The 12,603-nt window shown below is 34.8% G+C and overlaps 2 protein-coding genes across 7 annotated transcripts; one reads left to right on the forward strand and one right to left on the reverse strand.

Moving 5' to 3' along the window:
• Nucleotides 1–1,093: 1,093 nt before the first annotated feature.
• LOC107433589 (probable sucrose-phosphatase 2) lies at nucleotides 1,094–4,074 on the reverse strand. Its single transcript, XM_060812879.1, has 4 exons — nucleotides 4,062–4,074; nucleotides 3,086–3,198; nucleotides 2,812–2,985; nucleotides 1,094–1,153 (listed from the first exon to the last, which is right to left on the reverse strand). The coding sequence occupies exons 1-4, from the start codon at nucleotides 4,072–4,074 to the stop codon at nucleotides 1,094–1,096; spliced, it is 360 nt and encodes a 119-aa protein (XP_060668862.1).
• A 1,918-nt stretch (nucleotides 4,075–5,992) lies between these two features.
• LOC107433613 (uncharacterized) lies at nucleotides 5,993–10,693 on the forward strand. 6 transcript variants are annotated; one of them, XR_009634703.1, is made up of 6 exons: nucleotides 5,993–6,355; nucleotides 6,456–6,534; nucleotides 6,947–7,076; nucleotides 8,227–8,274; nucleotides 8,455–8,602; nucleotides 10,178–10,693. XR_009634703.1 is itself a non-coding variant. In XM_060812517.1 (6 exons), the coding sequence occupies exons 3-6, from the start codon at nucleotides 7,014–7,016 to the stop codon at nucleotides 10,264–10,266; spliced, it is 327 nt and encodes a 108-aa protein (XP_060668500.1). In that variant the 5' UTR covers nucleotides 5,993–6,355; nucleotides 6,456–6,534; nucleotides 6,947–7,013; the 3' UTR covers nucleotides 10,267–10,693. The 6 variants fall into 6 exon arrangements, 1 of the variants encoding a protein (XP_060668500.1); XR_009634704.1 differs by lacking the exon at nucleotides 10,178–10,693 and adding an exon at nucleotides 8,699–8,732 and having other exon boundaries at nucleotides 8,455–8,597; XR_007238311.2 differs by lacking the exon at nucleotides 10,178–10,693 and adding an exon at nucleotides 8,699–8,731.
• Nucleotides 10,694–12,603: the final 1,910 nt, after the last annotated feature.

The following is a 12,603-nucleotide window of genomic DNA, read 5'->3' on the forward strand; positions in this document are numbered from 1 at the left end:
GGTTCCTTCCAATAATCCGGCCACGAACCTCATCAAATTCAACATTTAAACCTGCAAGAAACTTGAAGACTCGGCCAATATTCACCATCTTCTTGTAGTAATTGCAGTCATCGGGTGACTTCCACTCATAATTGTTGAATAAATCCAGGTCCTGGCAAATTCTCTTAGAGAATTAAAATATTTAGTCATAGAGTCCTCACCTTGGCGAATATCTCCAAGTTGTAGAGTTAATTCGTAAACTTGGGATTGATTCTCTAAATCTAAGTACATCTGTGAGACATTATCCCATAATTCCTTGGCTGTAGAATAGCATAGATAATTTGCCCCTATCTCTTCAGCCATAGAATTAACCAACCATGTCATTACCATGGAGTTTTCGGCATCCCAAATAGCATAGGCTGGATCATTCACATCGGGCTTCTTTGTGTCTCCTGTGATATAGCCAATTTTCCCTCTTCCTCTGATATACATGCGAACATATTGTGATCACCGGAGAAAATTGTCACCACTTAGTCGGATTGTAATGATCTGAAAAGGGTGATTTTCAGGTAAATTCCGGGCAATCTGAGCCTTAGATTGAGAAGACTGGGGCTAAAAATTGGATGTAATTTTGGACATTTTTAGTGCAGAAATGCAGAAAGTACTATTTATGCGAGGATATTGTTCACTCGAGGTTATTGTTTACGTAGGTACTGTTCATGCCGCCGCACTTTTTCTCAGAGAGGTTTAACTTGCTCTGATACCATATAAAATAGAAACAGAAGAATGTGAATAATAGGATATTTTATTATGCTTCTGTACATTAGGTTTTATAACCTTTTCTAGGATACATAATAGGTAATAAATCCCCTTAATTCTAAGTATAAATAAAATAAAATAAAACTGATTCCTAAATATCTGTACAGCTCATAACTACCTTAAAAAAAAAAAAAACACATAATCAAACATATATGTACAGAATCTTCCAACAAAACTATTGCAGCAAAAGGCTCTCATCTACACCGGATATTTCCTGTCTGTACCGAATTGTGAATGCAATACCTTATCCACCTTTGTTTTCCCTGTTCATCTCCACAGTGGCTTCTCAATGGATTTATGCAATTGCAAGAGTTGGTTCAGCACCAGAAGGATGGAGATAAACACCAGATGGATACTGTCCACGAAAAGAAAAAGGCATAACCAAGATTAGCTACTAACAAGAACAACATAGAATAAGAATAATCTTATTACCATAGAAAAAAATAGAAACCATGAAAAAGCAAAACATAAATATGAAATTCAATATGCTAAACTTCCATGCCATATGCAGAAGGGGAAATGAAGAGTTTTCTTCTTTTAGCAGAAAAATTAAACTTTATTGGTCCTGTGAACATGAGCAACTTTGCTTAAACTATACAGATGAAGAGAAAGATTCATAAACACAAAATGTGCTTTCAGTCTTGCCACGTACATCTTTGCATTGTCAACTTCAGGACGTCTCCATTTCTCATAGAACAAGTAAAATTTCACCACTTCATGGCCAGGGTTCACATTTTCCAGATTATATGTAACAGCCCAGTCCACCCGCATGAGATATTGTCCGCTTTGGGCCCAGCCCGCACGGTTTTAAAAGGCCTCTCAAGGGAAAAGTATCCACACCCTCTTATAAGGCATGCTTCGTTCTCCTTTCCAACCGATGTGGGATCTCACAATCCACCCCCCTTGAGGCCCAGCGTCCTCGCTGGCACACCGATCGGGATCCGGCTCTGATACCATCTGTAACAGTCCAGTCCACCCGCATGAGATATTGTCCGCTTTGGGCCCAACCCGCACGGTTTTAAAAGGCCTCTCAAGGGAAATGTATTCACACCCTCTTATAAGGCATGCTTCGTTCCCCTTTCCAACCGATGTGGGATCTCACAATCCACCCCCCTTGGAGCCCAGCGTCCTCGCTGGCACACCGATCCGAGTCCAGCTCTAATACCAACTGTCAGGACTCGTCCAAAATTTCTCACCGGAACCCTAGATAAGCCCTGATCCCAGGGAAACCCTACCGGACCTTCCAATGGAAAATCCGGCAGAACCTCCTCTAAGGGTTGGACTTACCACAAATTCCTGCACTGAAAACACACTTCTATAACCACCACCTTATTCCTCCCATCTTACTACAATTTGTTTCCATAAATTTACAGCACTCCAAAATAATAACAGGAAATTAATGTAGTATTTAATAAAATGTGTCCAATATAGTATACAGAACATTATACAAATAAATATGAAATTTATACAATGTCAGATAAAAAGCAATACAAGATGAAGAGGAAAAAGGGAGGAAATGCTTCTGTGACTATCGGCAATGAACTGAGACATTGGGTTCGGCCTGGACGATCAACGTCTCCCAATCCTTGTACCTAGGGGAACGAAATTTAGAAATATGAGATGCTAATCATCTCAGTGAGTGACCCCATCTACAGATCTGTAACAACCCAGTCCACCCACATGAGATATTATCCGCTTTGAGCCCAGCCCGCACGGTTTTAAAAGGCCTTTCAAGGGAAAGGTATCCACACCCTCTTATAAGGCATGCTTCGTTCCCCTTTCCAACCGATGTGGGATCTCACAATCCACCCCCCTTGGGGCCCAGCGTCCTCGCTGGCACACCGATCCGGGTCTGGCTCTGATACCATCTGTAACAGCCCTGTCCACTCGCATGAGATATTATCCGCTTTGGGCCCAGCCCGCACGGTTTTAAAAGGCCTCTCAAGGGAAAGGTATCCACACTCTCTTATAAGGCATGCTTCATTCCCCTTTCCAACCGATGTGGGATCTCACCTTATAGCCCTTAAAGTCTTGAATATCTATGGGAAATAAATTTGTACCTAACTTAAAATGACCAACAGCTTGAATGATTCCACCAGCATGCCTCTCTGTTGCATGAATAATCTTAGGATTACCTGTAGCATTTTGAGCAAGACACTGCTGTAATTCTTCTTGGGCATTGCTAACCTGCAAGATGGAAAAATTTTAAGAAAGAAATTATGAAGATAGTCTCATTCCACAAGATAGGACAACTATAAAGAGAAACTACTAACATAAGCCCATGTACTTTTGGGATGCTAAAGAGTTTGGCATCATTTCCAGACTCATCAAACGGTGTGTTACCAGGTAATTTACCCTCAGTCGTTAATTTCTTCTTGCATAGCAGCAGATATGCAAGAGCTTTTCGTTTGCAGCACCATATAGTAATATATCCAAGCCTATTCCTTTATACTAAATTATTTAAACATCCAACTGGCCAAAATTGAAGAACAATACAAATATTACAACCAGAAGGACAACATACTTAAAAGAACCTTTCTTGCTTCAGCAGAAGATGCACAATTTCCATCTTAAGTGAAGATCCACAGGAAACGGATGATATAAAATTTGGTTTTCAAGAGCTAAATTTTACCTCTTGCTTTCTAGCTAAGACATCCGAGTGAAAACTACTTCTAAGAACGGTTTTTTCCCACAAATTGCATGAGATAAGTAGTCAACATGTTGTCTGTGTCTCTTCTTTCTCTCACTGGATCATGAAGGAATTGGATTGAGAAGCTCCGCCCAGTAGTGCTCTTTGAGCTTGATTGCTCCGAGCCGGTCCCTACATGGTCTAAGTCCCTCTCTAACTTGAAAAGCAGCAAAGCGGGAAAATTTTTTATCATTTCCATTTGATAAATAAGAAAGCAGTCTACTCATGTGCTCTAGCTTTGCTATCACGTTTTTCCAGTCTATCTGAAAGTGCCTTTGGGAGCTAATGGATCGGAATTCTTTTGGATGGAATTGAAATTTGGTTGAATCTATATATGCATAGCAGAATCAATGGAAGCTTTACAGAGGATGGAGTGGCCGAGAGTAGTGGGGGAGAATGTTCTTGTTGAGTTCTGTTATCAACACAATGGCTTCACTCAATTTTGGACCCCAAGAGCAAGACCAATGTAACTATAAGAGGAAGATGCTTCATTCAGTTCTGAGAATCAGAACCTCACAAAGCAAATCAGAATTCCATGAAAACCCACATTTTGAGATCACCTACCACATCTTACCTTTGTACTCCATGATCAACTGTTGGCTGATTTGTACAGCTAATCACCTGCAAAGGAAGAACAAATATATTTCCACAACTCAAACGCAAAATGGAAAAATTACACAATAATTATATATTTACGATCACACATATATTTCCACACATAGTTTCAGAGAAAGCTTTTAGAGAAAGCTTTTCTTTTCACTATGTATTTTATTTAAAAACTGATTTCTTGCTACTACAGACATGTTTTTACACAGCCAAATCAAAAGACCACATGTAGATATTTCTAGATCTAAAATTATGGCCATATAAGTGGCAAAATGTCAGACATACATTAAGTTTACTCAAACAAACCATGCTTAGTTTAGTAAAACCAAATTACTGCACATTAACTTTCACAGCATCCACAAAACTCTTCTCTGTCTTTGACAAAATTAGTAAGAAGCCGAAGCAGATGAAACCCAACTCATCGTTGCAGCTACCACGATGACAACCTCCACGACTTTGAAGCGGATCGCTCAAAAGAAGAAATTCCATAAGAAGCTTGAGGTCAGAAAAAGATTCGAAGTGCCAAATTTCAAGAAAAATACTCAGTTTATTTTTCTTATAATAATATATATAAAAATGTGAAATATATATTGCAGAAGAATCGGTCGGTTTTGGTGACCGACGGTTATGGGATTCAAGGAACCCAAACCGACAGCCTTCTCTTCATCGGTGGCAGTTAACCGACCGACCGATCACCGGTCACCGAAAATTTTTCGGTCGATGCGGATCGGTTGTCGGTTTTTTCAGTTCTTCCGGTTTCATGCACATCCCTACTTCCACCTGAGTCTTCAAAACATCATAATACTGTTAGAGAAAACAATCAACTGATCAGTTTCTTTTTCTGTAAAATCATAATTGAAGAGTAAGTTGAGAAAATTTGCTTGTTTACTCTCTGACTGAGTAATGTTCCTATCCCATTTATGTTATATGGTGTTAACATCGGTTTCCCTCAGTTGAGGCCAGATACAGTTTACGTGATCTTTCGGTTGAGAAGACCAGCAGAGAATCGACATTCGACATTCAACCTGAGCAGAGAAAGGTATTCGGAATTATTATCGTCAAGCAGGGAAGGCATAATTTAAATCATTGCAGCAGAGATGATGAATTGAGACCATAGTTAAATCATACAAACAATCACACATCCTACCATCGAATGATCAAGATTCGAAACTATCACCAGAAGAGCAGAAAACTTGATCGCTGATCCATGATTATCTTAATTGCAATTAAGTTCATAACCAAACAAATGAATAAATAAATAAAGATTCGGGTAAAGTAAATAACTGTATTACCAACAAAAAAAAAAAAAAAAAAGGTATAGTAAAAACTGAAGATTACAGAAAATTCATTATTGTCAAATATGGTAATGAATAAGCTTATACAACAGCTTTGGCGTAGGAGCCAAAGAAGTGATCGATCGGGAAGGGGAGATAAAACGAAATTCTAGAAATAAAATTGTTCCTTTTGCGAGGCCATACGAATAGGGAAAAAAAAAAAAATGAAATATACAAAAATACTACTTTATCTGCAATGGCATAACAATACCACCATCATAGACAGCTTATTTACATCATATACGCCATCATATAATTTATTTGCCTGAGAGATCCTCAGTTTACTGAGTTCGATACAGCCCAATTATCAAAATAAAAAGTATATATATAACAAAAATTATACGGCCTATTACAGAGGTAAAAAGGGTTGTCATTGCCCATCTGATCATGAACTCCACCTCCTAAAATGTTCCCACACCAATAAGGCGCTTTTGAAAAGAGCCTGAAACCATTATCACTCGCTTAGAACAGTTTCGTTCTTCATCAATTCGGCCATCATTTCTAAAAGACATGAATGGCGCAGCAGCTTTCTCCTGTGTGTTGTGATCAAGGATCAGAGTTCTTGGGAATCTGCAAGGAAAGCGTGTATAGTCAGCAATTGGAGGAGTCACGATTACTTGCAATTTCAGAGAAAAGGAGGCGGTGTTAAAGAACGTTTGGGTTTGACTCATGTATTATTTGGTTTTCAACAGTCAAATAGGGATTTTCGTTAGGCTAGCCATGGCTGCACACGGGCTGGGAGGGCCGATTTGAAAAATTCATGCCACCAACTCTCATATACCGGGCTCGGTCGGTCGGTAACCGAGTCTGTTTGTTTCACGGGATTGGCTAATCCAGGATTGTATACAATCCCAGTGAAAATAAAAAATAAAAAAAATTGCTGGCTTGGGACAAAACTGACCCGAAGCTCTCTCGTTGGAAACCCTCAGTGAGTTTTGTTCAATTCTTCTCTTTTTCTTCTTCTTCGATCCTCCTCCTCCTTCTTCTTCTTCGATTTTTATATAATCCCTATCGTTCTATTCCTCCAGTTCTAAATTACGCCCAATTGCTAGTAATCTCAGTCACGATATCAGCCCTCTCTGATTTCTTCCCCATAAGAATCGAAAAGTAAGCTTCTTTCTTCTTTTAATTATTTTTTATCTCGTTCCCTTTAGATTTGTAATTTCACTCTCTCTCTCTCTCTCTCTCTCTTTTTTTTTTGTTTTTTTTTGTTTTTTGTGTGTTTCGATGTTGCTTGGATGTTTATATCTGCCAATTTTGTATTTTTTTTTTGTCTGTTTGTTTATGAGTTGAATTTATAGCTGCATGGTTTTTGAGGGCGAAATTTTGGTCTATTTTTACTTTGCTCCTCCGCCTCTACCTTCTATTTTTCTTGCTGTTAAGCTTTTTTTTTTTTTTTTTTTTTTTTTTTTTTTTTTTTAAATTTATGTAGCCCTGAGGTTTCAGATATATATTATCTATCATAAATTTTTTTATTTTTCTTAAATAATATTGACTGGAATATGTCATCCTATGATAGTTGTTGGTGGAAAGCTGAAGCTGAAGGGTAAAGCTCTGGAGGTGAAAGCTGGTGGCGTAAAGAGAAAATGAAACATAAAAAGCATCAAGAAAAAAACTTCTCTAAGTCACAGACAATGAACTCTCACCTGGTAGGTTTTTCTTTGAAAATTTTAATTTTTGAAGTTTTTTTATTGAAGTGGGTATACGTCAAATTTGGCTTTAATATGATGCAAATTTGTGAAAATGTGTAGTCTTTGCATGGCAAATAACATAGAGACAGAAGGGAAGCCAATGAAGTGTTTTTTTATTTATTTATTTTTTTTAAATCATTAGAATCGTTTGTTTAGCTTTGCAAATTATACTTGAAATAATCAAATCAATCTGCACAACCAATAGCTATCGAAAAGAAAATTCTATAGTGAGAAACTACAAATGATAAGGGACTACAAAATTTACATAGTTTAGTGAATTTATGCTTACATTCATGGAGAGAAGAACAACTCTAGCTTACATTCTGCACCCTTTTGTCTCCGGGCCAAATAACAATTCTAGCTTGGAAGTGAAAGATATACACTAGTTTGTGGCATTAAACAAAACCGTGTATGCATGTTCAATTTCATTTTAGACTAGAAAAACATTATTAAAATAAAAATTTATTATCACATAATAGATAACCTGGTGATGTTTGTTCGGATATTTCATTTATTTTTGTTGCCTCATTATATTTTTATAAATTGATTTGGACATATTGATTTGGTTGTTCCCAAATTGAGCTCTAGAACTGCAGAAGAAAAAATATACATATTATAAATATAAAGTGAATGATTTGTATATATGTCTTCATATATATGTGTAGCCAAGTTTGAGCTTTTATAACCGGATCAAGCAGAAGTGCTTCCGACGGTCTGCAGAGAATTTATTTGCTAGTGTTGTTAGTTTGTATTAGCATGATTCTATGTTATGCGTGTGTGTATTTATATATATATATATATATGATATAGTATATATATATATATATACTCAACATTCACAAAGCTAGCTAGCCAATTATAATATCAATCAAAGAGTTTTATCATTTTTTAGTTGCTGAAATTAAGAGCTTGAGTTTTTTATTTGGTCAATTCAGTTGTTCATATGCCAGTGTGGAGTTGCACATGGTATAGCTTCTTTTGCTTGATCAATTAATGGTTTTAAGTCATGGTTTATAGTTGGTCCTTTGTGGTATATATTTCTTTTTATATAAGTGTGTGTTTTGTTTCTCTCTGAATTGTTAATGATAAATGGGGTTTAATATCGTAGGCTGCAGAGGCGCTTCCCACCACACAAAACTTAGCTGCTGTAATCATTGTAAGTTATTTGTTTGTTTTGTACTTATTCTTGTTAATTGTTTTACATGTTTGTTAGCACATTAAAATTCTTCATATATCCAAAATTGAGACTTGCATTTACTATATATATGTATATATATATATATATATATATTTACCAATGATATTTCGTTTTTGTTTGTATGGAAATTTTCTTCAGAGCCAAGAGTACTTGTCCAAGAATCAATGGAAATATAAGGTTGGGTTGGCTGGTTATGAAAAGCAGCTCCATGTAGAAGCCCCTGAATCAGCTAGTTACGTATGGCACAACATTTGTCTCCCAGCAAGTAAGATGTTTGTTTGGTAAGGTAAATTACATTTCTATCCATTAACAAGATCAATTTTCTCAATCAACATTCCCAGCTCCTCTTGGTACTGATCCAGTTGTGGTTTGATTTGATGAGATTGGGAAAAGGAGAAACGTGGTAAATGGTCAAAGCTAGGGGTGGGCATGGATTGGATTGGTTCGGTTTTGGACCGAAATACAACCCAATCCATACATATCGGTTTTTCTAATTTACAATTCAAACCAAACCATTAAAGCATTAAATCCAAATCAAACCAAACCATTTATGATCGGTTTGGTTTGGATTGGTTGATCGGTTTGAAACTTACTAATTTATGAATATATAATACAAATAAAAAATTTTTCAAATATAAAATATAAATAATAAATTATAATTATCCAAACATAAAATACAATTAGAATAATACAACATAGTCTACAATGGAAAATAAAGAAGAAAATATAGCAAATGATACACATCATGCACTTATTAAATAGCAAAAATTAATGTCATCATTTCACTCCTATAAAATTAAATTAAAATTGTTAGAACAAATAATGTAAAATAATACATTCGTCAAAATTCATTCACTCAAGGAGCAATGCATAATTCTTTTTTTTTTTTAACCTTAAAACTTTGGTAAATCATAAGTCAATCAACGTTCATAGGTTCACTAATTTTAGTTGATTCTATAAGCTCTACAAAGATCAAAACAATAAAATTAGTAATAAATTATATTTAAACATTTATATATATATATATATATATATATATATACATATAAGTAACAATTGGATACAATATATGTAGATATATATATATATATATATGATGGGGATGTAAAAAATATATATATATTATGGTGATGGTGATGGACTGGTGGTGGGCAGCAACAAAGGTAAATGTTTAGTTTAGGGTTACAAATTACAATTTGATTTGGGATTTGAGATATGAGGATGTAAAAGAAAAAAAAAATATATATATATATATATTAAAAATCAATATATAAAAAATAAAAAAAATACTAAAATTAATATATAAAAATGAAAAAAATAAAAAATATATAATTTTTTAGTTATATAATATATTATTTGGATTGGATTGGATTTATATTTCCAATCCATAACCATTCCAATCCATACAATTTATAATATTTTGAATCCAATCCAATCCAATTGATGTAAAAATCCAATCCAAACCGTTAAAAATAGATTGGATTGGACGGATTGAATGGGTTGGATTGGATTTTGCCCACCCCTAGTCAAAGCCTTGGAAGGTATTGGCCAAATTTCAAAGCCAATAAAGATGATTGCAGTTATAGTTGTGATTACCGTGGAGCATACAACAGTAAGTGCCTCACTACTTGTGGAAAACCTACGCAAAGATGGTAATAAAGTTTCCAACCAAGTTTGCAAATAAAATTTTGAATGTTTAGGTGCTGGTGTTCTAAATGCTCTTTTTTAATCTTCTTTTAGTACCATATTCCATAATATTTCCTCAACGCTGATAACAATGAAATAGTTCTTTTTGACGAGTTTGGAGGCAATCCATGAAATGTTTATTTCCAAACAGTCACCATCGGTACAACTTGTGCAGATGCTTATGAAGGAAACACATTAGAGCTATCCTCCCAAAGAGGAAGAGTTATATCTGACCTTGAGTTTGTCAGTTTTGGATTACCTTAAGGCTCTTGTGGATCTTTCAATGTAAAATGCCAGTCTCCTAAAGCGTATGCATATGTTATGAATAATTGCCTGGGAGAAGTGCCATGTTCCATTCCTGTCAATGAACTTACTCTCAGTCCTACTGGTTGCAAGGAAACCGACAGACTCGCTATGAAGGCTATCTGTTAGGAGTGGTTTTTATTTAGACTTGTTTGGGAGGATCATATATGTTTTCTTTTTGAGTTTTACTTAAAGTTCTCCTTTGTTATTTTTATTTCAAGGCCAGTATAAGGTATTCTCTTTGCAAGAGAGACCATGACACGAAATCTGTTCTAGTTTTATTTTAACGTGAGGATAAGATATTCCTCTTGTATAGAAACCATGTTATGAACTGAAGTGTAAAATTCTTACAATTGTTTAAGAAATTCTCTTTCTTGTTTGTGTCAAATTTGTCTTCTCATTTTAACTCTGATTTTGAGTTGCATCTTCGTTTATGGTGTGATTGGATTTTTGTCTATTAAGAGAATGAACATTCAATTCACTTTATTGAGAATCAAATTATTCCATCTCAGAAATTAAAAAGTTCATTTACTTTGTATTTGTGAATTACAGTTATAAGTATAAATACAATGCCCTGAAACTTCTCAATCAGTCCATAAAAAATAAATAAAAAATTCTAATCCTCTTCTATTTTAATTAAATATAATATTAAATTTTTTATTTTATTATTATTATTTGTGGTTTATCATGTTATGATTTGATTTTAATTGATTTTTAAAAAATATATTAACATAATTTGTAGGTATAAAAAAAGATAAAATTTGTCTCTATATATAAATACATAATATTTACAATTTTACATATAATATTCTTTTTTTATATATAAATATATAAACTCTTTTTTTAATTTTAAAAGTATTTATTTTAAATAATTAAAATATAGTCCAATTACTAATCCAATACATCCAGCATTTAGAGATTCGGGTTGTGCCAAACACAGAACAGCTTCAATTTAGGATTGGAATTGTCACTTAGGAATTGGAATTTTGCCGAACCAAAAAAAAAAAAAAAAAAAAGGAATTTCCAGTCCGATACGATTTAAGTGCAAATGCCAGGACAGGATACCCACACACCCTAAAGGTCGAAAAATCAGGACAGGGTAGGGCATGTTTGTTTCACCGGATTGGACAGGATTGTGTCCCAATCCGGTGTTTGGTAGAGGCAAATAAAGAACCGGATAACTTAACCACTACAGTGGAATAATACGCCTAGAGGAGGATTAAGCTGACCCATCCCTCTCCCTGGGTCAGGTTTCTATCCGAAGCTCATCGAAGGCTTTTGTTGGTGTCTCCCGCGTATCTTTGGCCAGATCAAGCTCGTGGATAGTGTTCTTCTTCTTGAATCCATGAGTTTTCCTTCTTCTTCTTCTTCCTCTTCTCATTGTTCGTCTGCTTCTTCTTCTTCGTTTTTCAATGTATTTCTTTTCTAGGGCTTAGATATGCTCATATTCCTTTTCTTCAATCTGGCATATATCTTTTTTTTTTTCTGCGATTTTATTTCATCTTCTTCTTCAATCTGGCATTACATATTTCTAGGGAAAAAAACTTTCTTCTTCTTCTTCTCTGTTCTCCTTCTTCTTCTTCTTCTTCATCTGCCTTCGTCTGCTTCTTTTTTCTTCGTTTTTCATTTATTTCCTTTTTCCATCTGCCATATTCCTCTTCTTTGTTCTTCTTCTTCTTCGATCTGGCATTTTTTTTTTTTGCGATTTTATTTCTTCTTCTTCTTCGATCTGGTAGTACATATTTCTAGAAAAAAATTTCTTCTTCTTCTTCTTCTTTGTTCTTCTTCTTCGATCTGGTAGTACATATTTCTAGAAAAAAATTTCTTCTTCTTTGTTCTTCTTCTTCGATCTGGCATTTTTTTTTCTCTGCGATTTTATTTCTTCTTCTTTTTCAATCTGGTAGTACATATTTCTAGAAAAAAATTCTTCTTCTTTGTGCTTCTTCTTCTTCGATTTGGCATATTTATTTGGTTTTCTGTGATGATGCATTGTAGAAAAATTTTTATGTGGGTCATCTATATCTCAACTGAAATAATTTTGTTTTCGTTTTTTTTTTTTTTTTTTTTTGGTTGTTGTTGTTGTTGTTGTTGGGATCTTTTACAATTAGTGAGAAATTGCCTTTTGTTCATATTAAGGAAGAAGGCTGAACAACGGTGAGAAGGTAAGAGAATCTTCATTTACTTCGGCTAAATGGTTTCAGTTGAAATTTGTGGCTGTCAATTTCTTTTTCGCATACCTGGTAGTAAGAATTTATGTTTTCTGTTTTTATTTTTGGATTTTGTTCGGATTATTTGTTC

This window comes from Ziziphus jujuba, chromosome 11 (assembly GCF_031755915.1).
Source record: "Ziziphus jujuba cultivar Dongzao chromosome 11, ASM3175591v1".
Lineage (NCBI taxonomy): Eukaryota > Viridiplantae > Streptophyta > Magnoliopsida > Rosales > Rhamnaceae > Ziziphus > Ziziphus jujuba.

What these genes read in the sequence shown, in the direction of transcription:
- LOC107433613 (XM_060812517.1), top strand. Translation starts at nt 7,014, where the DNA reads ATGAAACATAAAAAGCATCAAGAAAAAAACTTCTCTAAGTCACAGACA. An exon ending in AGACAATGAACTCTCACCTG is followed by an intron (nt 7,077 to 8,226) that starts GTAGGTTTTTCT and finishes TTAATATCGTAG; the next exon opens with GCTGCAGAGGCGCTTCCCAC. An exon ending in CAACATTTGTCTCCCAGCAA is followed by an intron (nt 8,582 to 10,177) that starts GTAAGATGTTTG and finishes CAACTTGTGCAG; the next exon opens with ATGCTTATGAAGGAAACACA.
- LOC107433589 (XM_060812879.1), bottom strand. An exon ending in AACTCTTTAGCATCCCAAAA is followed by an intron (nt 2,986 to 3,085) that starts GTACATGGGCTT and finishes TCCATCTTGCAG; the next exon opens with GTTAGCAATGCCCAAGAAGA. An exon ending in AAGACTTTAAGGGCTATAAG is followed by an intron (nt 1,154 to 2,811) that starts GTGAGATCCCAC and finishes TTTCGTGGACAG; the next exon opens with TATCCATCTGGTGTTTATCT.